This window comes from Oryzias latipes, chromosome 14 (genome assembly GCF_053564925.1).
Source record: "Oryzias latipes strain Hd-rR chromosome 14, Olatipes_Hd-rR_3.1".
Classification (NCBI taxonomy): Eukaryota; Metazoa; Chordata; class Actinopteri; order Beloniformes; family Adrianichthyidae; genus Oryzias; species Oryzias latipes.
This window is the reverse complement of record NC_136250.1, coordinates 22,132,740-22,160,730: the sequence shown is the minus strand read 5'-3', so window position 1 is coordinate 22,160,730 and position 27,991 is coordinate 22,132,740. Positions and strand designations below refer to the sequence as shown.

General features: G+C 39.2%; 2 protein-coding genes across 6 annotated transcripts; one reads left to right on the top strand and one right to left on the bottom strand.

The window, feature by feature from the left end:
* Window positions 1-22: 22 nt before the first annotated feature.
* ube2g1a (ubiquitin-conjugating enzyme E2G 1a (UBC7 homolog, yeast)) lies at window positions 23-12,272 on the bottom strand. The gene is made up of 6 exons (XM_004076613.5): window positions 12,052-12,272; window positions 3,630-3,732; window positions 3,430-3,527; window positions 2,938-3,116; window positions 2,405-2,523; window positions 23-1,271 (listed from the first exon to the last, which is right to left on the bottom strand). The coding sequence occupies exons 1-5, from the start codon at window positions 12,095-12,097 to the stop codon at window positions 2,437-2,439; spliced, it is 513 nt and encodes a 170-aa protein (XP_004076661.1). The 5' UTR covers window positions 12,098-12,272; the 3' UTR covers window positions 23-1,271; window positions 2,405-2,436.
* On the top strand, window positions 8,672-27,970 carry spns3 (SPNS lysolipid transporter 3, sphingosine-1-phosphate (putative)). 5 transcript variants are annotated; one of them, XM_078930376.1, is made up of 16 exons: window positions 12,293-12,394; window positions 12,738-12,831; window positions 15,915-15,959; window positions 16,124-16,191; window positions 18,358-18,594; window positions 18,678-18,743; window positions 19,021-19,157; window positions 23,933-24,084; window positions 24,237-24,303; window positions 24,380-24,522; window positions 25,582-25,734; window positions 25,814-26,003; window positions 26,123-26,188; window positions 26,271-26,369; window positions 26,458-26,629; window positions 27,477-27,970. In XM_078930376.1, exons 5-16 carry the CDS (start codon window positions 18,369-18,371, stop codon window positions 27,536-27,538), a joined length of 1,533 nt encoding a protein of 510 aa, XP_078786502.1. In that variant the 5' UTR covers window positions 12,293-12,394; window positions 12,738-12,831; window positions 15,915-15,959; window positions 16,124-16,191; window positions 18,358-18,368; the 3' UTR covers window positions 27,539-27,970. The 5 variants fall into 5 exon arrangements, with proteins under 5 accessions (XP_078786504.1, XP_011482049.2, XP_078786502.1 ...); XM_078930377.1 differs by lacking the exon at window positions 12,738-12,831 and having other exon boundaries at window positions 12,303-12,394; XM_078930378.1 differs by lacking the exons at window positions 12,293-12,394; window positions 12,738-12,831; window positions 15,915-15,959 and adding an exon at window positions 8,672-8,753.
* Window positions 27,971-27,991: the final 21 nt, after the last annotated feature.

Below are 27,991 nucleotides of genomic sequence, written 5' to 3'. Positions count from 1 at the left end.
CTACAAGTAAATACTACAAAAGTTTGATTTAAAAAAAACGTCATGTTTTAGAAGAGTACACTACAGACGACAGCTTTCATGACACAAAAATATACACTGTATTTTCTCTTTGTACATTAGGCAAACACTGCATTAGCAGGGGGGGGGGGGCAGAATCATGGGATCAGAAATGAAAATAGAGAATGTTAAAAAAAAAAAAATAAGAACGCACGCGCACACAAAAAAACAATTGCAAAATGTGATCAAATAAAACAAATTAGGTTAAAAAAACCGCATGCATAACACTTCCTATAATGAACAGACAAGGAAAAACGGAGCTACTAAAAATAAAGGAAAACCTAGACTCCAATCGTAGCAGGATATCAAATATTACCACATACAATTTTTCCTAAGTGGGTTATTGCTACTGCAACATTGTTACCAATACCCAAATGACGTTTTCTGTGTCATCATTAATGTAGAAATTCATACTATTATGGTTGATAATTTTGCATGTTTTTCAAAGCAAACAATTTTAAATACTTGTTTAATTTGGGGGGGAACTGGCCAAGCATTTTTATTAGGAGGCACTTTTAAAAACAAGCTAAATTTGGCATGCACATATCGTCCATGGGCATCTCCTTCTTCTTCTTCTTGAGTCAACTTAACAGGATGGAAAGACTTGGTGATCAGGAAACCATACTGGTTCGTGTATAAAATGTAAGTACTGGGAGTGTGTTAGACAGAGGGAGAACCCGCGAGAGCCGAATATGGTGGTGTTCCTCAGGGATGTCGCTCGCGTCTTCAATGAACAAGATGAGATCTTCACTGGTGGTTTTTCCTCCAACAGCATCGTGATTTATTCTCTTTAAAACCTCCAATGGAAACAAACTAAAGACAGCTAATACATGCTGGAGTTGAAAGAAGAGAAACACAAAAATAAATCTATCCCAACCAGTACTATATATTTGGTCTAAATGTCTTGATGAATGGAAGGGAGGGTATATATTATCCGGCTTAGGTTGGCTATATACATGTCTTTACAATATCTTCCTGAAAGTAGAAGCGGTTCATAGACTCGAAGAATATGTTAACATCCTCTGGGCATTTGTTTATTTAAATTTTTTTTTTTAAAGTTGGCACTTGCTTGGTGATTTTCTGTCAGCCTTGCTAGTCACTGAAGGATAATGTTGCAGCCTGCAGTAGCCAGTCTGTTCCCTCCAAAAAAGACAAGCCTGGCGACACGATAGAAGAGTGCAGGAAACAGTGCCATTGTGATTTCAATAGGAGACCTGAGAGAAAGCACAAAAACATATGAAGTAGCAAAACAAACTAGTTCAGTGGCAGAAATATCATTCACATGACTAAGGGTTAAATGAGCAAAATGTTAAGTCAACAAGTATGAAATATTAGTCACTGAAATCAATGTTTTTATAAAAAATACATACACAAAAAGACGTTAAAGTTGTATTTAAACTTCTGATGATGTCACATTGCCACGCCCTGATCTTGCCTACCCCAAAGAAGCTTTAAAAGACCCACTCCCATCATCTTTTCATCTATTTTCAAAGCGTTCCCGGTGGTCTTTTATATAATTGTTGTATTTTGGCCGAAAAAAAACAAAACAATTGTCATGTCACAGTGGTCCACAACTTCCAGGCGGTTGTTACTCGGCCACAGAAGAAAATAAACAAATAAAACAATGACCCGCGTTTTCTGATTCTGAAGGAAGTTTTATTTTGGAAAACTCCTGGATTCCCTCTACTACACCCGACTCATTCTTGATCACGTCAAGTCGCTCGGTCACATGCAGAAAATCCATCCACTACTTTATTAAAGTCGTTGTGCTGACCGCTAAACTGAAAAATCCAAGCTAGCAAAGTTGAGAAAAAAACAAGAGCAGATATTTTACAAAGATTGAAGATGAACTTTAGCCTTACAAGTTAGAGACCCACTCCGATGAAAATGGTGTTTTTAGTGATTTTATAACTGTTCGTGAGGCATTTTTCTCATAATGGAGGTCATACAAAAGGGGAATTAATATTACATTTGCATTTCTGAGTATGTATTCAAATAGTTGTGAATCAGGAGCACACAAAAAAATGCAGATGATAAAAGCTCGTAAATGTGTACAAATTACTGTAACAAGACACAAGCTCCCTGCTCTGCTCCATTCTGATGCCTCCACTCCTCATACGTCTTTGTTTTTGTGAGAACACATGATTATTACAGAGGCTGCTGTGCTTAAAACTGGGAAAAGGCTTTCTACAGTTGTTTAACAAGAGTCACTGTTGTATTGATGCAGAGGAAAGTCTAAACTTCAACCAACATTTAGATCCTGAACCCTTTTCTAGAAAAACGTGCATGTTTACCAGTCTTTTATCGGATGATCTTCTAAATAATACCAACAAAAATGTATACTTGCCCTGAAAACATGAACTAAATCCTTGCTAAAGATCACTCAAATGCAGTTTCTTGGCTTTTTCGTACACAACGGGCAACTTTCCTTTTGAATGCACCGTGTCTGTCTTCCCTCCACTCTTTCTGTTGGGAGAAAATACAATAAACATGTTGATTACAAATGCTTTTTCCATCTTATTCTGATTTTAGAATGATTCCATCTAATCTTAGTTTATTGATTCATTTTATATAATTAGTAATGAGAACCAGTGTAACAGGCTTAAATACAGATTACAGATGACAAAAATGCAGACAGCTTTAGTGTTCACCCCCCGGTTTTATTAAAAACCCTCTTTCGTGGGTGACAGTTTTGTTTAGTCCTCATTCTGGAGCCTCTGCATAAAAAGGCTCATTTGAATATTTCTACTAATCATCACATTATCATCATCATATTAGATAAATAGCTACTTTCAAAATGTAATGCGTAGCAGTTCTATGAACTAAAAGCATTCACAGGGTAGATGTTATCAACAGACATGCACATTCGGACACACTTACTGCAGCGTCCACATTAGCTGGCGAGTCCCCGTTTGGGTCTGCCAGCATAGAGATAACACTAATCATGATGGTTTCCACTGTGTGGATGGGCAGCCATCTCTCCTCTGGTTTCTCATAGCCATACTTATCCTCTCCCGGTTCATGCAAAATAGAAATACATACGTCTCCATTCTTGTCAACTGAAACAGAGAGGAGAAAAAAGATGTTGACAATTATAGAACAGCCAGCTCATGATTTTGCTCCTTCAGTGGCCTAAATATGCATTAATAACCACTATACATTATGAAGCTCATGGACACTGGCAAGAGAAACATTTCACTAAATTAACACAGTTCTTTGCTAAATCAATTTAATTTTTTTTTACATTATGAACAGCAAAAACTTAAATGTGTTCACGCACTTTAAATCTATACAAAAAAGTAATGTGTTCACGCACTTTAAATCTATACAAAAAAGTTATCTCAAACCACAGCATTGTGTAACAGGACCTACCATTAGGGTGCCAAATGTCTGTGATAAACTTCATTTTTGGTGGCCTGAGGGGGTAATCTTTGGGAAATGTCAGATGAGCTTTAAACACACCACCTTCACTGTGAACAGTAAAATAAAAAGCAAGAAAAATGATCACAATGTTGGTGGAACATTTGACCAGATTATCCATTGAATATAATGAGGGTCTCAGTCAAACTTACTACAGTGTGTCTGGAGGCCCAATAATAAGAACCTCCCATCTGTAAAGATCGCTGTCCTCAATCAGGCCAGCAGAAAATCCCTCCACCGGGTTTTTGTTCAGCTCTAGATTTAAAGACAAACAAGAAAAAACAAAACCGTTTGGTTAACAGCTTCACAATGCTTTCTAAAGTCATACTGTGCTATTCCAAAAGAGGATTGTGTTTTCTGTGGAAGCATTCTTTGTGGTTGAGTAAAAAGACACAGGTCTTGTGGTGAAACCTGTGACTACGCCTGCAGTTTAGCAGCTATGGCGATTGCACTCATGCCGATTATGCATTTGCACCCAAATAGATAATCAACATTACAGGATAATCAAAAAGGTGGTGCATTGTGATCCATCTAGTACAGTTTTTCCCCTTATTTCTCAAATATTTATTACCTATTCATTTGTCTTGATGTTGTAGAATGTGACAAATAAAAACAACTAACATTTGAATAAAAAATATATACGGCAATCTAGTCTCCAAGAAATAGTTTAGAATCAAGGTGCCAAGAAGACCTAATTACGGAGCCAAATGAAAAACAGTCTAAAACACTCATGACTTTCCCCTGAGGAATGTCTGAAACCATTTAGCACACTGGTTCTTAACCTTTTCAACAATGTACCCCCTGTGAAATATCTTTTCAGCCAAAACCCCCCAACCAGCAAAAGGTGGCTTTATTTGGAAAGCACCTTTCATACACAGAAGCAGTTCAGGGGGCTTTACAGAGACTAAAAAAGCAGCATTTAAGCAATAGCAAAACACTAAAGAAGAAAATTCACATGACCGAAATAAAAAAAAATAAAAAATCTAAGCACTGCTTTTTTTTTACTTAAGTATTTGAAATGACAAAAGATACAAATGATTCTAATTTAAAACCAAAATGGCACTAATGCAAATAAAGATAATGATCAAATGAATCAGGACTCCATAGTTGGGAATTCTCAAGGTTGCCATGTGGACTCTGAGATGAGACTGAGATGTTGGGGTGAAATCAAACAGGACGAGCATACTAAATACCAAAAGTCATGAAGCATTCCCAGAAGTTAATAAGAGCCAGTGTTCTAGCAGATCTAAATAGAAAGCAGAAATTTGGGCATTGTCAGATTCTGATCCAAAAATGATAAAGACTGCATTTCCATTGACAATGAAATTGCATAAATAGGATTTGGATAATAAATTCTTCTAATGGAAACACGAATTACACAATTAAAATAAAAAGAAAAAAGGCCCATTTATATTAAAAAAGGTTTTTGCGCTTGGAGGAGGCAGTTTTTGAGTCACATCGTAATTGACATTTTTCATAAAATTCCAACGATAAAAACTTTTTTCAAATTAAATGAGTCATGTGACTAACAACCTTGGGCAATCCACAGCGGGCGCCACAAGAGGACCCACAGCGCCACACAGCTCATCAAAAGTTGAGCGCGTCAAGAAATTGTTGGAATCACACCTCCTCTGTAAAATCACCAACCACCATCTCCCAAAATGGCTTCATCCGTAGCCACTCCCACGTGTAAGGAGCTCGCCGCTTCACAGCCTGAATAAGACGTTTGCTACAATGTATTTGCTGTAAATCAAAGTACTGTTCTCATCCCTCGCCATGTTTTTGGATGACTTATCGTGTGAGTTAATTTGTGTTTCTTCTCATAATTAGGATTTAATGGAAACTGTTTAACAGATAATTTTTTGTTGTTGTTAACCGGGCTCAAACCGGGCTTGGAACCGGCACAGGGGTAGAGAAGGGAACAGGGAGCAGCCCGGAGTCGAACCCTGGTTTCACGGACGGAAGGCGCCGCAAACCAGCATGAGCTAATATGAATTGCAATTTATATGAATTGCAATACATGAACAAATAGCAAAACAACTCATACATCATTTCCATTTCTCCGCAACAGTTTCATGTAATAAAAGTCAACATAACTTAAGTTTTCTCAATAGGAGACGGGTTAAGAACTTGTATGTCAGGGAAAGACACCCAAGAACAACTATCCATATTACTGGTAGTACTGTCCAAAACTTATATGGACAACAATTTAGAACAATGTATGTAGTGTGTGTTTGGGCTTTTTAAAAACCTCTCTCTGTTGGTGCACGTCTGTAATTATTTAAGGTAACCATTTATTGTGGTTTACGCCGTCTTTCGCAATTTGTGTTTGGCACAAGCGGATATGATGTTGAAAAATGTTCTATTTAGTGTGCAGGTGTAACCACTCCCATAAAAAAAAAAAAGTTTTGGTAAAGAAAAGAATTTCCTCAAGAACAAGTCATCATTTGCCAGATTATATTTGAAGCACATTGTAAATCACAAGTAGGTAGCTTAGGCCTGCACAATATACCACAAATTTATCGTTATCGCAACATTAAGCTGTGCAATATGCAAACTGCAAAAGACGGCAAAAATCGCAATAAATGGTTACCTTAAATGTGCTAAAACAATCTCATGGCAGCTTGAAATATTGAACAAATGAAATAAATCCCTTTATGCATTTAACCAATCGGAAGGACCCGTTTACGTTGTTGATCAATCAGATGAGCCCTTTTATGTTTGATGTTTGCCTCCTATGTCGACGACGGTCATTTGGAGTATAACTTTTAAACTGTTGCAGTGAAATGGAAATGATGTTTTTGGTTGTTTTGCTATTTGTTTATTTACCGCGAATCATATCGTTATCGCAATATTAATCACCAATATCGCATATTGCGAGTTTTCCTCATATCGTGCTGCCCTAAGGTAGCTATACATTTTCTCACACAGGACTCTTAGGATTTGCTGCTAAGCATAAAAGTACATAGCCTGGGAGACATCTAGGCAATATCAACGAAGGTAAAAATATTGATAAAGTTAAGGCAGAGACTAAAAATGCTCTACTTTGCTTAGAAAATTGTTACCATTTAGCCACATAATCAGTCATTTTTCCCGCATCTTAAAACCATCATCTTAATATAAAAGAATTAAAGAGGCGCACATTTTTACTTACATACTTTTTAAAACATAATGTGTTGGCAACAAATGACATGAAGGTTTTTCTGTTACAGGAAATGACTTTACAGAGACACGTTAGGGGTTATTAAGAAAACAAATGACTAGGGGAAGATATTAGATACAGAAAAAAAAAAAGAATCGATTGAGAAACAGCAGTACAGTTTGAAAACTACAAGACATGAAGAAGAATATGTTAGAAAAAAAGGTATAAAATCAACCAAGTAGTTAAGTAAACTGTCTGGTAAACTGTCAGTTTTTCTTCCTGTTGTGTCTCTACTATCTTTGCCTTTAATGTACACGTGATGCCAACAAAAAGATGTCCAATCACAAGCTAGCTTATACCAAGTTGGGTCAATTCCAATTTGCTGAAGATGAACCACATTAAGCGATGTGTGTTGTGTGCACTAAACATATTTTTAAAAGCACTTATAACAATACCTTAGTGGGTATTGTAATCAGGTTGTGATTATACTTTTGACTATGCATTTATTTGGTTCCATATATATCCATGAACAGTGTGTGTTTTGTAATAACACCTGTGCTCGCTTGCTGTAAATTGAGCAGGACTGGCATGCATCACCAGATTAGGAGTACTGAGCTAAAGCACAAAGTTGTCTGTGTTTTCTTGTCTGTGCTAAGTTATTTATGAGGCATCTGTGGATTGCAGAGTGGAAATAAGGACACGATCATTGTTGACTGGTGGGAAGATCTACCTAATGACGTATTTTACATGTTTACATGTTGCTCTGTTGGATAATAAAAAACCTGTCTGCTTTGCAAGCAGAGAGGGAGCAGATGACAGTGTCGCTTTCTGACCTGGTGGTGTCTGATGCATCTGAAATATCTCCCTTTGCAAAGGTTTTAACTTTCATGCACACTCTTATGTGATTTCTTTATTTTCCTTTTGCACATTAGATCTCTGGTGTCCTTCAATCATCCGAACCTGCGAAAGCCACACGAGGCTCAAACAACCAAATAAATGAATATCAAAACACCTTCACAGGGGTTGACATAGCCCAGAAATTTGCACTGGCCCACAGGGCCAGTAGTTTTTGAAAGTTACTGGCCCGACACCGCGCACAGCGAGACCCGCCGCTCCGCAGGTGCTTGCAACTTTAGGAGGGTCCGGGGGCATGCCCCCCCGGAAAATTTTAATATGGTGCAATTTGGTGCATTCTGGTGACATCTAGCACTTATTTATACACTTTTCAATGACTAAAAATAGAGCATATCAAACTTAAATCTGCTCTAGTCTGTTTCAGATGTTTTGAAGAGAACACTGCAGTGTAGTAGTTAACACTAGTTAAGAAGTTTTCATGTTGCTTCTAATCACTGCTATTTCACATTTGTTCCTAATCAATAGTTAAGAAGTTTTATTGACTTTTTTGCCCTGACTGCCTTAAGGTTCTGCTTTTTGTTACTGTTGCAAAGTTACATTTACTTTTTAGTTACTTTAGTTACCTAATTAAATTAAATAATTGAAAAATTAAATACAATTAAATTACTGAGATCATTCAGCTAACTAGAAATACTTACTGCTTACAGTGTTGTAAAGGAATACAAAATTAAGTAGTTTGACCTTATACTCCATTTGAGTCTGAGATTCAGGTATTTTGAGTTGCCTTTGATTCTTTGACATTCAGCTTAAAGCTTAGTGCATACAGTTTCATCTTCAATGCATTCATTAAATATCTTGCTGTCCATACTACTAATTAATAACTACTAACATATTCCTATCTATTCCTGCCATGTCTTCCACATCTCTGACATGCTTCAGTCTCTCTTCAGTGACGGTGTTGGATTTATGATCATCGCGGTGAAAAACCACCAGGGGGCGCGCGCTGATATGTGTGTCAGTTTAAATATATCTGCCTAAAATGTAATAATAACCCACTGGCTTGTTCCTTCGTTGTTGCTGTTTAACATTGTTTAGTATTGAATTGTTACATTCAATAAAGTTTGAAAAAAAAATTGAGTGAGCGCGTGCCGCGTGGTGCTCGGCAGTGACAGCCGCACGCGCAGGCGGGAGAGGAGGAGAAGAGTGATAAAAGGTTTCCCATAGAAACCCTTGAAGTCTGAACACAGGACTAGCAGAAAAAGTGAATTATAAAGACGAGGTAAATCTACACGTTTTCGCAAAATATACTTTATTGTAAAAGGTGAAAAATGTATTAATTGTTAGATATTTTAGTGGCCCGAGCGGACAAGTAAAAAATAAAGTCTTGTGGTCCGTACTGCTCGAAAAACAGGACCGGGCCAGCGGACAAATGGCTATGTCGAGCCCTGCTTCATTAAGCACGATAAAGTCTAAAAGTAGGGACCACAAGCCACGATTTTCTATGGTCCAGAGAAAAAGGTTGGTGACCATAAAGGTTAGAGTTTCCAATTCTGAACACAGAAATAAATAAAATAGCCCAATAGACCTAAAGTTAAGCAAGTAATTAATATTTTTCGCCTTTGTATTACGGAAAGAAAAAAACTGGGAAAAGTTGGTAACCACAGATACATATATAGCCGTTTTTTTGTCTTTTTAGATACCACATGATCCCTGTCTGTCCACTTTACACCATTAATTTGTCAAAGGACAAGAGATTCCACAATTTTTTATATTTTTTAGTAGATGGTTCATTTCATGGTTCAAAGAAGAGGCATGAAGGTCAGTCGTAGTAAGACAGAATACATGTGTCTGAACGAGAGGGATCAAGGTAGAAGCGTTAGGTTACAGGGGGCTGAGGTGAAGAAGGTGCAGGAGTTTAAGTACTTGGGGTCAACAGTTCAGTGTGATGGGGATTGTGGAAAAGAGGTGAAGAGGCGAGTGCAGGCAGGTTGGAGCGGTTGGAGGAAAGTGTCAGGAGTGTTGTGTGACAGAAGAGTGCCAGCAAGACTCAAAGGAAAGGTGTACAAGACAGTGGTGAGACCAGCTCTGCTCTATGGGTTAGAGACGGTAGCAGTGAGACAGAGACAAGAGGCTGAGATGGAGGTAGCGGAGATGAAGATGTTGAGGTTCTCCTTAGGAGTGACCAGGTTAGACAGGATAAGGAACGAGTACATCAGAGGGACGGCTCATGTTGCCTGTGTCAGCGACAAAGTCAGAGAAGCCAGACTGAGATGGTTTGGACATGTTCAGAGGAGGGATAGTGGATATATTGGTAGAAGGATGTTGGAGATGGAGCTGCCTGGCCGGAGGGCAAGAGGACGGCCAAAGAGGAGATATATGGATGTCTTAACAGAGGACATGAAGTTGGCTAACGTTAGGGTAGAAGATGTTCATGATAGAGTGAGGTGGAAAAGGATGATTCGCTGTGGCGACCCCTGATGGGAAAAGCCGAAAGAGAAAGAAGTAGATGGTTCATTTTATGTTATTACATGCTTTACATCTGCCAAGAGCAGTTTATTATTTTGTATTAAGGGGTTGAACCTGTGACTGCTCCTTACTGCGCTTATTAACTTTTTTTTTATCACCGTGTGACGTTTGAGACTCGGGTCTGCAACGTTGAATGTAACGCGTTTCATCAGGTTTCCTTAATTTTTAGGGGGTGGGTTTGGGGACCTAGTTTATCTTGTACCTTTCACAAAACTGTGAAATTGACCCAAAGTCAAGAGAAAGCTGCCATTGGCTCACAAATGTCCACAAAGTCCCCTGTACCTTGTTCCGAATTGAAATCAAAGTATAAGCTATCCCAGTAAGCACAGCAATAGCAATGCCTAAATCAACACTGTACATTTTCCAATGCGAAAACCAAGTTCTTTAATTGCGAAGTGAACATTGCACAACGGCATGCGCAGTAACACCCTTTGCTGTACCTACTAAAAGACCCAAAATGCCTGTTTTTTGTTTGTTTGAAGATCTTATGTCAAAAACAGGTTTATTTTTGTAGCTTAAAAAAAAAGTTTGTCAGTTAAAAGGCATGCACTAGGCCTGCACAATTAATCGCAAATTTATCGTTATCACGATTTCAAGCTGTGCAATATCCATATCGCAAAAGTCAGCGAAAATCGCAATAAATGGTAAACCTTAAATGTGCTAAATCAATCTTGTTGCAACTTGAATGATTTAATATATTGAATAAATCCCTTTATGCATTTGACCAATCAGATGGAGCCTTAACGTTAGATGTTGCCCTCATAAATTAGACGAGGGTAATTGGGGAATACTTTGAGGTATTTTTACTCTTATTTAAATTAAACTTTTGCAGTGAAATGGAAATGCTTTTGTTGTTGTTCATTTATCACAAGTTATATCGTCATCGCAATATTGTTCACTAATATCGTGAGTTTTCCTCATATCGTGCAGCCCTAGTATGCAGGTTTAAAAGCCAAATGACAACTTATTATCCAGATTGTATATATTTAAGTAAAAGAATCAGGCTGCATTGTATAACAACAAAGTTGGATGAATCTTTTATGTTTTGATTTGTGGACCATGTATGGAGATGTTTACATACGAGTAACTGATTTGTTGGAATTGATGGATAAATAGAACTTTGATTGATCCCACAATGGGGAAATTGCTTTGTTACCATTAAAACAAGATAATAATAAAAGTAGTAAAATACAAAAAACAACAACAACACAGACAATAGATAATTAATAGCACTGAAAATAATACAATGAAGTGTGTAGTACATAATAAATATTGCTATCTTAATAACAGTGAGTCATAAAATAAATACACAACGATAGAATCCTAAAATACTGCCCAGACGTGATACAAATAGAAAGGTATAGTTAGTACACAAGAAGTGTGTGTTTTTAGCCTTAAGTCGTAAAAACAAACCAGAAACGTTACACGGTCCGAGTTCGGCTGTTTTTAGAAAAGGGTTATTATTAGAGGGGTTAAATTTATTGTGCAGCTGACTATGCGAAAAAACTCCAATTGAGGTAATTCGAGATAAACATTTGCTTCGTTCGTTAGCTTCGCACGCTGAAGCCAAAAACGGTTAGCATGAAGATGTAGGTGGCTAACAATCCCGTGCCCGGGAAAATAACAAATCAAGACTAGTGCTGGGCATTTTATCTTCGTTTTCAAATAGCAACACATGATACTCCGAATCAATACGAGTGTTGGAAAATACAAATTCCATGTGTTGCTAAAATTGCATGTAAACACATGTCATCGAAGCTAGCGCCAAGCTCTAGCCGAAAGTCTTCGAGACTTGTGACAGCGGCAAACAAGAACCGACACAGTTACTTACACGGGTCTCATGCAAAGCGAATTTGTTTGATTTTTGTGATAACGTGTATAATAGGTATTCTTGTTGTTGTAAACATCCCGCAGTATGTTTGTCACAGGACATCAACGTTCCTCTGGAAGGTTCAAGAAAACAGTTTGCGCCGCCAGCACCGTGCTTTTTAATCACACGGCTAGCGTTAGCTTCCTATCCACAGTACCAGTTGATAAAAATGTTTTATTACCTGCAAGCTGTCTCCTGAGTAAGAGCGCCGACTGAGGCTCTGTCATAGCTCAATTAATTAATGGTCCAATGTTCAAATGTGATATTTCGAGGTAAACGCGTTGATTTAACGTGCGCCTAACGGAACCAGTCTTTTCTATTTTCAGTTTAGCATTATCGTCGTTGCACTTCTTCGCCGCCTTTTCCTGCTACTGCTGCGGTTTCTTCTTCGTTGATTTTTTTTTTTCTTTTTTTTTGCGACAATTGTCGTTATCTTTGCGGTACTGTTGCCATACCATGAGAGGGCGGTGAAACCCCGCCTCCCAAATCTACAATTTAGGGAAAATTCAACAATTTATGAAACGGTAGGATCAAAAGTCATAACTTGTTTTGGTGCGATGGAAATAACTTGATTAGTGCAAGCAATAAAGTTCTCTATCATTCTCTTTTGCGTAATTTAAATGTTCAGATGTTTGCAACTATGGTTAAAAATGTCTAACGCAAACTGCTACATTTGGATTGCAATACTCAAAAAAGACACTAGATGACGACATTGAGACAACATCCTACTACAAATCCCATTAAATTTAGTTGATACCAAAACAATGCAAGCAACGAATAAAAGAGATCATATCGAAAACATACTTTTTCAAAGGCAAAAATGTTACAGAGTAAAAATGTAGAACCAAACTTCTACTTTTTTTACAGTTCTGGTTGGTGTTTTTTGGTATGGAGGCAAAAGCTGTCACTTGCAAGTTGCACTTGAATCATTCAAACTAATGTCTAACCAGGAGAAGAGGAGGTAAACTTTTTGTGACCTAAATCCTTCCTGGCAAAGGCGACCACACCATTGCATTGTGATGCACAGTTATTTTGTACCTGAAATGCTTCTGTTTTCTTTTTCTTTTAGTCACATTAATCTTGGCCTGCTCTAGACAAAAACACCACCACTGACCTGCATACAAACAAATAAATCTCTGACTTTAATTCGGCGAAATAGGAAACATAAACTTACATAATCACAGCTCAGCTCTTCTCTTTAATAATTTACAAGTCATCATCCTTTCAAAAAGCTATTTTGCTCGCTAAACACAGTTTTTACAGCATCACATTATCAAGGAGTGAGTCATAAAAGTGTAACTTTGTCAATGATTTTGGAACTTTAAAGAGTAGAACGTTTTTATATGACGTTCCTGGAAAATGCTTTTTCTATTAAAGTATCTGATCCCTGCTGTTTACTTCTACAGTTAGGTTTCAAATTGCAATGCTTTTCTTAATTTTTGCATCTCTATCTTTACCCATAAGTTTTCTTTAAATAGATTTATTTAAAGACATAATAAATAACTCTAATAATACCTCTCTTACTCTCATAATAACTCTAGGCAGAGTCTTTTATACTTTCCTTTTTTTATCTGGGGATCAGGTGAAATGGTATTTTATGGTGCCTGTCATAGTTATAAGGTCAGTGCTTTGAATGTAGGCTATTACTGCAAACCTTTAATCACTTTATTTTATTTTTTAAAGATAAAGGACAATTTTTTTGTCAGATCACAAAACATATTTTTACAGCAGAGCAAAAGAGTGTTTCAGACACCAATTCTGTCACCAAATAAGTTGTTCCACCTACCCTAAGTAGTCTAGAGACTTTTTGATTTTTTTTCTCCACTTTACAATTTGGTCTATTCATTTATCTTTAAATGTGCTTTTTGTGGCAATATTCAATGTCCAGCTTCTTTCTTACAAATATCTTTTTCATCATTTCACACAATAATTCCATAATGAACCTGAAACCTTCCAGAATTAAGTGTTGCATTTTGTCTTTTTTACTGAAAAATCAAAAGCAGACAGAGATGACGGAACAGAAACCCTGATTGTATACATTTTTGTGTAAAAAAGTGTCCTGTTCAATAAGTAAAATGAGGTGAAACTCATAAAAGTGACCAGGTGATTGATTGTACCAGCAGGGTTGTAGAGTTAAGAGTCCTACAGCTGAGGGGAAGAAATCAGCTATTGTATTTTACAACTGATTTTATGTTTAGTACAATTAATGAAGCCTGTTGAGACAACTGTGTTGTAATATTGGGCGATATAAATAAAACCGAATTGAATGTAAACATTTTGATCTATTGTAAAAGTGTTCTTTTAACTATATTGTTACTGTTTTTAGCCCACCAAAAAAAATTAAAAATAAACTGTGTCGTTTTCTGGGACATAGTTTCTGCAGAGCGGCAGCAGTTTCTTGGAAAAAAAATTCTGAGTTGTGGGCAGAACTGTTAGCGTTGAGCAGTGCTTCTTAATTACTAATTGCAAGACCCCCTTGGGAAAAAGAAAATATTTCGCGCCCCCCCTGCCCATCCCCCCACACACACACTCGCCGCGGTGACAATATATTAGGTTAGTATCTATAAAAATTGTGTAAGTACACCTAAAATTGTATGTTAACATTAACAAAAAAAAAATCAATATAAATCCACTTTCAACAAATATTCCGTTTTTTTAGCCACACAGAAACCCTGTTATAATATAAAACAGAAAAGAAGCTTAAAGTGCCTGAAATAAAAAAATCTGTCATTCCTTATTTAAACTAGAAACAGTTTTGACCAACTGAACCATTTGATGCTGAGAAAAATAATTCAATCAATAAATTATATGAAATGTAAATTGATCTGAAACTTTAACAGCACCAATATGTTTAATATTTTTAGTCTTAAGAAACAGGTAAACACATTGTGCTGATTTTTTTTCTAAATTATGGATTGTTTATCCATGATCTCAAAAAGTGCAGCTGTTTTCCTGCATTACCTGCTGTCTTTATGTCAAATACCGACACCAACTAAACGACAGGCAGACAAAGAACACATTTATGGAAAATAAAGTCACGTCATTAAAATGTCTACAATAGTTAATAAAGAATTACATTATTAGCATGAGCTGAGTAATCTAAAGGCATGCGATGATCCTGGTGTTGAGCAACAGAGGTAGTGCTCCTTGAGCGTGTTCCACCTCGCAGCCTGAGCCCACTATTCCTCCCCTTTCATTCTCACACACGCGAGCCAACAGGAGACAGGAGCGCGCTGCCTAGGGACGGTGATTCACAGGTTTCAGGCTGTTACAAACACTGATATGACAGATAATAGGAAAACAATAGCGGCGCAGATTTTTTTCCAAGCACTGAGCCGCTGTCACCGCCGCCCCCCTTTTGCGCCCCGGGCAATTGCCCGTATTACCTGTGCCTAAAACCGCTACTACTGCACGCCCCCCTGGCATCGCAGGGGGGGCGCGGCCCACCATTTGAGAAGCACTGGCGTAGAGTAAACCGCCCTTAACTTCCCATCTTCCTTTTTTTACACATTCTGCCTGCTGGCTCACAATCCCAAGCTAGCATAGGCGGTACAACAAAAATGGCATCTAAGACATCAGAATGGAGCAGAGCAGGGAGCTCGTAGCACCGAGGTATCCACTACAAACAGTATTTTATTTGTAAGCTCCTGATTCAAAATTATAAAGAAAAAAAATCCTCAGAAATGCAGTTTTAAGTTAATTTTCTTTATTAATGTTCTCCATCATCAGAAAAGTGAAGAACACCAAAAACAGCATTTTCATTGGAGTGTGTTTTTTAAATGCTTTAAAACTGAAAGTGTTGCTGCAGAAAAGCACTAATATAGCACGTCAATTACATTTTCCAGATAAAAGTTTACATATTAACAGTAATTACCACTGGCTTGAATTCCAGGGCATTAAAAAGAAGAGCAGTGCTACTTCTGCTTTTTCTTGAAGTGACACAATATCAGACATATACTGCTGGTTCAAACCCCCTATCATATGCTTAACAGCACAGCATTTGAAACCAAGATGAGTAAATATAACTCTGCTTATCTTTTTCAGATCAGTTTAGCGGTTTCACCTTATCAGACTGTTCTGTTAACAAAGGTGAATGCATGCATGAGCAAAAGGCTGTCAGAGTGAGTGGTATTTGGCAGCATTGGTTGGAGACAAATGAAGAACATATGACTGGCTCTGAGTGGGCTGGTCTTCCTGCTAACCCAATATATCTTGAGTCAAGTTAGAGGTGAAGCATCGTCTCACTTCCCCAGGTCTTCCAGACACGTTGAGCCACAGAAGCCCAAATGTGCACTGAACATCTCTGAAAACGCACAGCGGGGTGAGTCTCTTTTACTTGCTAATTTATTTCAAGACACTTTGATGAGTTGAAGGGTCACGTCTGAGTGTTTTGATTACATCATTTGCTGTGACGGTGAGTTTGATAAAAATGCAGAGGACTTTGAGTTTTGCAGTAGAAGCTTTCTTGACCAGTGCAAATGTGCGCGTGAGTGTTGTTTTGAGAAATGTTTTATTTTATTTGTTTTGCACACAATGGCCACACTGTTACCACTGCACACAATCTGAAACATGGGCATCAATTTAGTGGCCTTTTCTGAGGGCGCCATGCCAAAAATCCAAGGCATTGTGATGCAGTCTTGACCATTTTTTGTAGTTTTTTTTAACTGCCCTGGTGCTTTTTTTACACAACAAGCAGGACAGTTACTGTTTGCTTGTGAAACTGCCCTCCTTTAGCAATACCTTTGCATATGTAGAGCTGTAGAAAACAGTGTTTTTTTTTGTTTTTTACCAAACTCTTCCTTCTCCTTCTGTGTTTTGTGAAAGCTGTTGTGTAATTGCCTTTTGTGTCACCATGATTATTTTTTACCAAACCTTGCTGCAAACTGTGTTAGGTTATTTCCAGTAAACAAGGTTAATCATGGAGCAATTCACAAGTCTTACACGAGGAGGAAATATACAACAGTTTCATCATGTGTTATCAGCCCTGAGCAGTCAGACAAACACAGTCTTTTATTGACTTTTATTGATTCAATTTACGTCCACGTTTCTTTAGTTTGCCTTTTTTCAGTCAAATGGTCTATTCTGAACATTCAGCAGGAGCAGATAAACAATCAAAAATTATTTCCTGCAAAAAATGAAAGATCATTTCAACGTATTGTGTGAAAAAAGTCCTGAAAAAATGAAAAACTAAAAGCTGAAAGAGGTATTTATAATAAAAAAGTAGTGTTTTTTTCAAACTGTAGGTTTGTGTTTCTAAGCTTAACAGAAACTCCAACAGCCATTCCTTTGGTGAAACTCTAAGTTGATTGTGGTGCATTACAACACAGCACTGATTGAGTCAAAGTGAAGAAGACATTACCAGATAAACGATGAATTACTGGGGTCATGATTTAATTTAACATTTAAATGACATTTTGAAACTGTGTGAAATGCTTCTTTTTCACATTGAGGTGTCAAACAACAGTCCTCTTAATCAAGAGGACTGTTGTTCAAACAATTCAGTACCACAGTTCAGTTACTCAGTAGTAATTGAAAAAAACGGCACGCTGCAAGTTGCATTTTAACAATGTTATTGTTGCATGTTTCAAATTTTAAGTTAAATGTATTTTGTGTTTAGTTGATTTAACATTATAAGTACAGTCTTCCTTTGGCCCTTCCGATTTATATTACAGTCCAAAAACGTGCTTTATTCTAGGTTTTATATATATATAGGTTAATTGGTCACTCAAAAGTATCCCTAGATGTGCACGTGTGTGAGTGTGTGTGGGAGCGATTGTTTTTCCTGCGACAGACTGACAACCCTTCCAGGGTGTACCCCGCCTTCACCCAACAGTAGCCGGGACAGGCTCTGGCAACTCCGTGACCCCAAAAGGGATATAGTGAGATTAGAAAACGGAGGGATGGATATACCACAGTTTCACCTTTATAGTTACATGTTTTGTTGTAGACTCATGACCTTTTTTACCTTTTTGGATTTGATTTGATTGATTTTCTTTATTTTAAGCACTAATTGCAGTCAATATAGTAAAAAAAAAAATCACACAGATTTATCAAACTCATTACAGAAATGATGAAATGTATAAATAAATAAAAAACAGACAGACAAAAATAAAGACACACGCAAACCCCATTTGCTTAATTAAATAAGTCAATCATTAACTATAGTCATGTAGACCTTGATTTATTGTCTGAAAAGGAGTGCGAAGAGTTAATTCATTTTTTAGTTTTGCATAGTTTTTTTTCTCAACCAAAGATGAGTAACCCCATTTCCCAGTATGGCTGTGTGGGTGTTTTTTTTTTTTACCAACTAAATCATCTGATGCATCAAAAGATAAAGGATAGACAGAAATGTTCAACAGTTACCACTAAAAAAAAATTCCGTATCTTGTCTTGATTTGTTCTTTCATTTTGTGAAGAACAAAGAACAAACAGCAGAGTCATCGCTCCACAGGCGACACATAAAAACCTATTCTGTGTTTGGAGACAGAGCTGCTCACCATGGAGCTAAACGGATCAGTGGAGGCACCCAAGGAGAACCCAGCACCTCGCCGGAGCCTCAGCACCAGCCCGGGGCTTCAGTACGGCGCTCTTGTTAACAGTGTTACTTCACTCACAACACCTGAGTCCCAGAATCCACCTATTTCAAACAGACAGGCCTATGTGACCATGGCTGTTCTTTGCTACATCAACCTACTCAACTACATGGAGCGGTACACAATAGCAGGTTGGTATGAACTTTTCATTGCAAGACTCTTCAAACTTGTCTTGTTCTTTATTACATCTCGTGTGCTTTCTCATGTCTTCCAGGTGTTCTTTTGAACATCCAAACTTTCTTTAAAATAAGGGACAGCACAGCAGCACTTCTGCAAACAGGTAATGCAACTCAAGAAAACAAGTTGTTTTTGCTTCCTGAAAATAAAATACAAATCAACAGTTTGTTTCCCTTTTTATTGTACTAATTAAAAAAGTGTTGCAAGCATAGAGTGGGAGCCTTGTAGTCTGTTGAGAAAGCACCACAGCAGAGATCTGTTCTTTGATATGAAAGCTTTGGCTGGGTTTCATGCCCACTGACCCTGTTTCTCTGTCGACTGCAAATGGAATGATCAGTTGCCACGTGAAGGGAATTAAAACTGTGTCAATACATGTGCAGTTTTTATCTGCAGTTTCTTACTCCTGGCACCTCTCTTCGGTTACCTTGGTGATCGCTACAACCGCAAATTCATCATGATCGGTGGTTTGTGTGTGTGGCTCCTGACTGCAGCTGCCAGCTCTTTTGTCACAGAGTCGGTAAGTGTGAACAGGATGTCCTCGTGTTTGGTGTGTGGTCATAGTGACAAACAATATTCCAGGACTTATTACAAAAATGAAGAAGTTTTTGTGTTGTTGTTTTTTTTTAATGCAAGAAAAAAAAGCAGACTGATGACTGCGTAATAACCATTCTGAGAGATCTTAGTTTCTGTAAATAGATTTTCTGCAAATAGATTTAGGAAGAAACCAACTCAAAGAAACAGGCTCTTCTTTTTTCCTGTTAGATAATCACACAAATTCAAAGGGACCTTCTTTTATCTGATTCATAAAAGATCTTCTTTCTCTTTCGGCTTTTCCCATCAGGGGTCGCCACAGCGAATCATCCTTTTCCACCTCACCCTATCATGAACATCTTCTACCCTAACGTTAGCCAACTTCATGTCCTCTGTTAAGACATCCATGTATCTCCTCTTTGGCCGTCCTCTTGCCCTCCTGCCAGGCAGCTCCATCTCCAACATCCTTCTACCAATATATCCACTATCCCTCCTCTGAACATGTCCAAACCATCTCAGTCTGGCTTCTCTGACTTTGTCGCTAACACAGGCAACATGAGCCGTCCCTCTGATGTACTCGTTCCTTATCCTGTCTAACCTGGTCACTCCTAAGGAGAACCTCAACATCTTCATCTCCGCTACCTCCATCTCAGCCTCTTGTCTCTGTCTCACTGCTACCGTCTCTAACCCATAGAGCAGAGCTGGTCTCACCACTGTCTTGTACACCTTTCCTTTGAGTCTTGCTGGCACTCTTCTGTCACACAACACTCCTGACACTTTCCTCCAACCGCTCCAACCTGCCTGCACTCGCCTCTTCACCTCTTTTCCACACTCCCCATCACACTGAACTGTTGACCCCAAGTACTTAAACTCCTGCACCTTCTTCACCTCAGTCCCCTGTAACCTAACACTTCTACCTTGATCCCTCTCGTTCAGACACATGTATTCTGTCTTACTACGACTGACCTTCATGCCTCTTCTTTCCAGAGCAAACCTCCACCTCTCTAGCTGTTCCTCCACCTGCTCTCTACTCTCACTGCAAATTACAATGTCATCCGCAAACATCATTGTCCAGGGAGATTCCTGTCTTACCTCGTCTGTCAGCCTGTCCATCAGCATAGCAAACAAAAAAGGACTCAAAGCTGATCCTTGGTGTAGTCCCACCTCCACCTTGAACTCCTCTGTCTGACCTACAGCACATCTCACCACCGTCATACTTCTCTCATACATGTCCTGAACTACTCTGACATACTTCTCTGCCACTCCAGACGACCTCATACAGTACCACAGCTCCTCCCTCGGCACCCTGTCATACGCCTTCTCTAAATCTACGAACACACAATGCAGCTCCTTCTGACCTTCTCTGTACTTTTCCATCAACATTCTCAAAGCAAAAATGGCATCAGTGGTGCTCTTACGGGGCATGAAACCATACTGCTGCTCACAAATCTCCACCTTCTTCCTAAGCCTGGCTTCCACTACTCTTTCCCACAGCTTCATTGTGTGGCTCATCAACTTTATTCCTCTATAGTTGCTGCAGTTCTGCGTGTCACCCTTGTTCTTAAAGATCGGGACCAGAACGCTTCTCCTCCATTCCTCAGGCATCTTCTCACTCTCTAAAATCCTATTGAACAACCTTGTTAGAAATTCCACTGCTGTCTCTCCTAGGCACTTCCATACCTCCACAGGTACGTCATCAGGACCAACGGCCTTTCCGCTCTTCATCCTTTTCAGAGCCTTCCTAACCTCATCCTTTCCAATCTCTGCTACTTCCTGCTCCACAACAACCACATCTTCCTCCCTTCTTTCCCTGTCATTTTCCTCGTTCATCAGCTCCTCAAAATACTCCTTCCATCTTTTCTGTACACTCTCCTGGGTTGTTAACACCTTTCCATCTCTGTCCTTAATCACCCTTATCTGTTGCACGTCCTTCCCATCTCTGTCTTTCTGTCTGGCTAGCCTGAACAAGTCCTTATCTCCTTCCTTTGTGTCTAACCTGTCATATAGCTCATCGTAAGCTTTCTGTTTGGCCTTTGCCACCTCTCTCTTCACTCTACGCTGCGCTTCCTTGTACTCCTGTCTACCTTCCTCAGTCCTTTCTACATCCCACTTCCTTTTAGCCAACCTCTTCCTCTGGACGCATTCCTGTACTTCCTCATTCCACCACCAAGTCTCTTTACCGTCTTTCCTCTTTCCAGATGACACACCTAGCACCTTCCTACCTGTTTCCCTGATAATCTCTGCTGTAGTTTCCCAGTCATCTGGAAGCTCATCCTGACCACCCAGAGCCTGTCTCAACTTCTGCCTAAATTCCTCACAAGTTTCTTCATTCTGTAGCTTCCACCACTTGGTCTTCTTTTCTGTTTTCCCTCTCTTCTTCTTCCTGACCTCCAGAGTCATCTTACACACCACCATGCGGTGCTGTCTGGCTACACTCTCTCCTACCACCACTTTGCAGTCATTAACCTCTCTCAAATGACCTCGTCTACATAGGATGTAGTCCACCTGAGTACTCCTACCTCCACTTCTGTATGTCACTCTATGTTCCTCTCTCTTCTGGAAGTAAGTGTTGACTACAGCCATTTCCATCCTCTTCGCAAAGTCCACCACCATCTGTCCCTCCAGATTCCTTTCCTTCACACCAAACCTGCCCATCACCTCCTCATCACCTCTGTTGCCCTCACCAACATGCCCATTAAAGTCTGCTCCAATAACAACTCTCTCTCCTCTGGGGGTACTCTCTATGACCTCATCCAACTCACTCCAGAATCTCTCCTTCACTTCTAATTCACAGCCAACCTGTGGCGCATACCCACTGACTACATTCACCATCGCCCCTTCAATTTCTAACTTTAGGCTCATCATCCTGTCTGAGACTCTTTTCACCTCTAGAACACTGTTTACAAACTCCCCCTTCAGAATCACTCCTACCCCGTTTCTCTTCCTATCAACACCATGATAGAACAGTTTGTATCCTCCTCCAATACTACGTGCCTTGCTGCCCTTCCACCTTGTCTCCTGCACACACAGTACATCTACCTTCCTTCTCTCCATCATGTCTGCCAGCTCTCTGCCTTTCCCTGTCATTGTGCCAACGTTAAGAGTCCCTATTCTCAAACCTATGTTCCTGCCTTTTCCCTTCTCTCTCTGGCCACGGACCCTTCTGCCTCCCCTCTTTCTTCCACCAACAGTAGTCAAATTTCCACCGACACCCTGTAGGTTAACAGCATCGGTGGCGGTCGTTGTTAACCCGGGCCTCGACCGATCCGGTATGTCTAAATCTTTCTCGTGGATGATTCGCATGGTTATTTTGGCAATTTTTACGCCGGATGCCCTTCCTGACGCAACCCTCTCTATTTATCCGGGCTTGGGACCGGCACAGAAGTTACTGGCTTGCAACCCCTGTGGCTAGATTATCTGATTCATAAAAGATACAAGATGGTAAATCTGCAGCACATGTGCCAGTCTGTAACTGGCAGATACTTCACACTGAAAAAAGCACAAAACATCACCACTTGACATGAGGCAAAACTTACACCCGACAAACTTTTCAGTAAGATGTAAAGACTTTTTAAGACATGAAATCTTTATAACATCCTATTTTAAGTGATATCTCTAATGAATCTATTTTTTAAACGTAATTTTCTAGCAGATTTTTTTGTGTGAACGGTGCTCTAACAGACTTGCTTGATTTAGGAAAATTGGAAATTTTTATTTGACTCATCACAATTAAATTTAGTATTACTTGTGATTATGGTCTAGAAACAAGGATGCTTGGATGGTGTAACGATTCCGTTCAACAACGATTCGATATTTGTAGATTTTGGAATGCTAAAATCTAGAACACTTTAGATTTTTGACTTTAGTTTTAGCTTGAAGGTATCAAGCAACAAGTTCTGGTTCCTACTTTTGCTTTTTGCAGCTTTCTCTTATTTGTCTCCGCTAAATTGTGTAAAGCAGATGATAAATATGCAAGGATATTCTATTCACTGGGCGGCCGTGGTGCAGCGGTAGGGCGGTCGACCCATGATCATAAGATTGCAGGTTCGATTCCCGCCTTGCACGCCCATGAGTCGAAGTGTCCTTGGGCAAGACACTGAACCCCACCTTGCCTCTGGTGGTAGGCAGGCGCCTGTGTTTGGCAGCGGAGCCGCCATCAGTGTGTGAATGTGTGTGTGACTGGGTGAATGGGTCTGTGACTGTAAAGCGCTTTGTCCTTGTAGGAAGAAAGGCGCTATACAAGTATACGCCATTTACCATTTACCATTTGGCTGTTGCATTTGTGTTGCATCTTGAAAAATTACACTTCCTGAAAACTTGCACATGTGAAATTTGGCAGCTAAAACAGTTACTGAAGAAGTTTAAGTAAACTTAAGCACTAAAGGCACATCACAAACTGAGTGATGGTAAACAATGTAGCAAACACTAATGTGTCTGCTAATTTTTTTCAAATAACAGAAATGTTTTTATTTAATCTTATTTTTTACTTGAAAAACAGTGACTTTTAAGGCCTCCCAAAAAATAAAATTTACAAAAAAGCTCAAAATATTTTTCAAAAGGCTCTCAATAAATAAAAATACATTTTGACCAATTTTTTTTTGCAAAATACTGACTGTCAAAAGCATGTTGAAGAGTTTATGTGCCAGAGAATATCTCCAGAAAGCTTCTAGAATACATACATTATGTGTCTAATAGAGTGTTCCCCTCCCCTAATAATGTGTGGTGTTTGGACCAACCAGTCATCTTCTCTGCCCTTCTCAGTATTTCTGGCTCCTGGCTCTGCTGAGGGGTTTGGTTGGCATTGGCGAGGCCAGCTACTCTACTATTGCTCCCACAATCATAGGAGACCTCTTTACTGGGGGTAAGCGGAGCATCATGATCTGTATCTTCTACATCTTCATCCCTGTTGGAAGGTAAAGACCCAGATCCGTCTTTGGACGTGATCACGTTTCTCCTCACTAAGCCAAATAGCAACATTTTCTGTGTAAATGGTGCAAAAAAACTGTTAGTTTCATTTTATGTGGACCAGATATTTTTATAAATGTCCTGTTTCTGTGTTTTCCAGTGGTCTTGGATACATTGCAGGGGCAGGCAGTGCTTATCTCACAGGTGACTGGCACTGGGCTCTTAGGGTGAGGAGACACTCATTGCCACTCAAACATCAAGGTTGTGCCAACATTTCCCATCTTCTTTGTGCTTTCTCTTCAGATCACTCCCATCATGGGTGTAATTGGACTCATCATGATGATCTTCTTGTGCCCCAACCCAGCCAGAGGTGCTGCAGAAACCAATGGAGAAGGAGTCGTAGCACAGAGCTCCTACCTGGAAGACATAAAGTACCTTCTAAAAAAGTAAGATAAGCAGGCACAAGCTGTAGTCCGAGTACAATAATACACACATACAGACAATTAGAAAGGTGTTCATTTAATTTAACATTTTTAACACAAACATTGGAATTCCAAATCAAAGTAGAGGGAAAGCAAGCAAGAAAAGATAAGAAAATATATTATTTTAATATAAGGCAACAATGGTTGCCTTATCGCTTAGCTAGTTTACACATTGTGGAGAATTGAAATAGACCTTCACTTTGATAAAACACCTGGATCTAAAGTAAATTTGTCAACGTAAAGTTGAATTCTACCTAGTGTAAATGTCTTGGACACTTACAGTTAGTCAGTTGAACAAGGATATTTCGATTTAATTATGTTCAAAATGGTAGTTAAGCAGAAAACAAAGTGTTTCAAAGTTAATAATTAACAAAAATCTTTATTGATGCAGATCATAAGAGTGCTGAAGCTAAACTCTCTAGCATGGACAAGTCAGCAGGGTTTTAGAATGTGAAGGTCCTTCTAAAAAAAACAACCTCTGGAATATTTCAAAGAACCAAGGAAAAATAAGGTCAGGTCAAACTGCAACCTGTGGGAAAGCCAAACACAGAATCCCATGTATAACCCTTCATGTATTGTTGATTCCATAAACTTTTCAACTGTCAAATGTTTGGCATATGTCCAACAAAATAAGCGTACTGTGATATCAAACAGAATATTGAAGGCAGAAAAGCAGTGAAACGAGATGATTAAGATGCCACTGCGGTGTCGGTGGAAAGAAGAGAGGGTCAAAGTTTGTCTGCATCAATAGGAGAAACTGATTATGTAAACAAACAAACAAAAAAAAACAGTCTATTCTGAGTCATCTGCTGCTGTTTTATAAAATCGTAAACTAGATGTTGTTCTTAGACTACACTGAACATGTAAATCTTTTATTTTGCAAACTTGAAGCTTTTGATTTAAGCAAATGTAAATTTGTTTACCCAAGGCCATATGGAATGATTTTTAAGTCATGTAAAAAGTTGATATGTTTCAGCTTCATTTGTCATGAAGCTCTTACTGTTTTGTTTCCTCTTTCTGTAGTAAAAGCTATGTGTGGTCATCGCTGGGAGTGACAGCTCTGGCCTTCCTCACCGGAGCCCTGGCTTTCTGGGTTCCCACTTTCCTGTCCAGGGCTCGTGTCACACAGGGGCTCCACCAACCTTGCACTAATGAGCCCTGCGACTCCACAGACAGGTGCAGCACAGGCTTTCAATTTAACCTCTTCTAATGACAGCAGATTTAACCCATTCCCTCTGATCTTGCATTCCTTCAGTTACATCTTTGGTGCTGTAACCGTGGCGACGGGCATTCTCGGGGGTGCTGTAGGCACCACCCTGTCCAGGACGTTCAGGGATAAGGTGCCATACGCTGACCCGCTCATCTGTGGAGTGGGCATGCTGGGATCAGTGCCATGCATTTTCATCATAATCTTTGTGGCGGCCTCGAGCATTCCGGCCACTTATGTAAGAAATGGCGCCCTCCACCTTTTTTCTTCCTTTTTCCATTTATGTCAAGCCTAATCCGTGAGTACGTATTTGACAACATCTACCACATTATTTGGATCTTCAATGTCTCTTTTCAGGTATTCATTTTTTGTGGTGAACTTCTGCTCTCTCTGAACTGGGCTGTCATGGCTGATATTCTGCTGGTGAGTTTTCACACTCAAATACGCCACATTTCAGCTGAAACCTTGCACCAATCAGTGATTTACCTTCTACTTTCTCCTCCAGTATGTTGTTGTACCAACCAGAAGAGCTACAGCTGAAGCCCTGCAGATTTCTTTCGCTCATCTCCTTGGAGATGCCGGGAGCCCTTACCTGATAGGAGTGGTGAGAAACATTATAATATTTTCACATCACACATTTGGAAAACAGCATGAATCTTATCGCCGATGCTGCTTTCCCTGTTCTCTGCTAGATATCTGATGCTGTAAGCTCATCTAAACCTGATGATCTCAACTGGAGCTTCCACAGCTTGAAGGTCAGCCTCCTGGTGTGTCCTTTTATTGGGATCCTGGGTGGAGCTTTTTTCCTCTTTACCACCAAGTACATCACAGAAGACAGTAAAGCAGTCCTGTGTTTGATTGAAGGTAATGAAGTTCTGAATGCACATTTGTCCCATCTGACCCCTTGTTTTTTTTGTTTTGTTTTTTGCTTTAAGGCCAATGCTGTGTGTTGAGTGTTTAGCCTTAAGCCTGAACAGAAGTCATGGATTCAGCCCATTGTCTCAAAGAAAATGTATCTGCTCACATACTTCCATAACACAGGGTCAAGTTCAACTTTCTGGAAGGCAAAGACCAAAAATAATTTACTCTAGTAAAGATAAGACATATCTTACAGCACATGTGTCAAACTCAAAGCCCGGGGGCCAAATGTGGCCCTCCATGTCATTTTATGTGGCCCGCAAGAGCATAAAAGCTTTTAATTTATTAAAATGAAATAAAAAATTGTTGTGTATTTATTCATATCTAGGGGGAATCTGACTTGAAATATCGGATTGGGCAACTATACATAAGGACTTAAACACTGTCCATATAACGTAACCTGACAGAACCAAATTTAAAAGGATTCATGCTAGAGTAAAAAGCAAACATATGTTTTTTATGCAACTGTAATTATCACTTTAAAAAGTTATAATAAATAAATAATGAGATAATTTAAAATTAAGGGGTAGTTACATTTATTTGTCATTACATTTAGTTACATTTATAAGTTTTGTCTGGCCCTTTGAACACAGCCACTGTGCTGATGTGGCCCTCGGTGAAAATGAGTTTGACACCCCTGTCTTACAGGATCTGAGCTGACCTCTGTGGACCTGGTCTGTTCATTGATGTGCAGCTTTGGCGCCACCTTTAGCAGAAATGAGCTGCTTCTGACCCACAGGTTTGCTCCTCTGGTCTTGTTTAAATCATATCGTCTTTGTGTGTGTGTTTTCAGAAGAGCAGCATCATCCCCCACCGGAACCCTCCATAGAGTTGAGCAACAAGATCACAACCTGAAGCAGGTGGAAGCAGCTGATCAGTCCAAGCACAGGTTCATATAAACATGGTAACTCCTGTAAAGCTGAAAGGGGGACAGAGTGTGGGAGCTCCTATGACTATAAATGCTTCCCTTTTAAGGACAGTTGCTTTAAAAAAAATGTCCATGAATCAAATACTTTGGTTGTTTACCTGTGCTGTTTTTGTACTGTTTTGCCCACAAGCAGCTTTTTGCCAGTGAGCGTAGGACTCAAAACACCAGCACGCCTCTTCGCGCCTGTTTATCAATGCCTCACAATCCAGTTTAGATCAGCTGATTGCAAGATCACCTCCCATCTGAATGGTCCTGAGAAAATACTTACTTGAAAAGAAAGTGTGATTATATTTTTTTGGTAAATGCAGTTTTTTTAAATTATTGTTGACTTTCCAAATAAATTGCTTCAATTCCCTCTGTGTTTGTGGTCATAAATTTAA

Bases quoted from the DNA above. Each gene is read 5' to 3' on its own strand.
- ube2g1a (XM_004076613.5), bottom strand. From the start codon at position 12,097: ATGACAGAGCCTCAGTCGGCGCTCTTACTCAGGAGACAGCTTGCAG. The intron at 3,528-3,629 runs GTAAGTTTGACT...TACTGTTCACAG, and splicing joins GGGCCTCCAGACACACTGTA to TGAAGGTGGTGTGTTTAAAG. The intron at 2,524-2,937 runs GTAAGTGTGTCC...TTCTCCCAACAG, and splicing joins CAGCTAATGTGGACGCTGCA to AAAGAGTGGAGGGAAGACAG.
- spns3 (XM_078930375.1), top strand. From the start codon at position 15,972: ATGAGCAAAAGGCTGTCAGA. The intron at 19,158-23,932 runs GTAAGTGTGAAC...TGCCCTTCTCAG, and splicing joins GCTCTTTTGTCACAGAGTCG to TATTTCTGGCTCCTGGCTCT. The intron at 24,304-24,379 runs GTGAGGAGACAC...CTTTCTCTTCAG, and splicing joins ACTGGCACTGGGCTCTTAGG to ATCACTCCCATCATGGGTGT.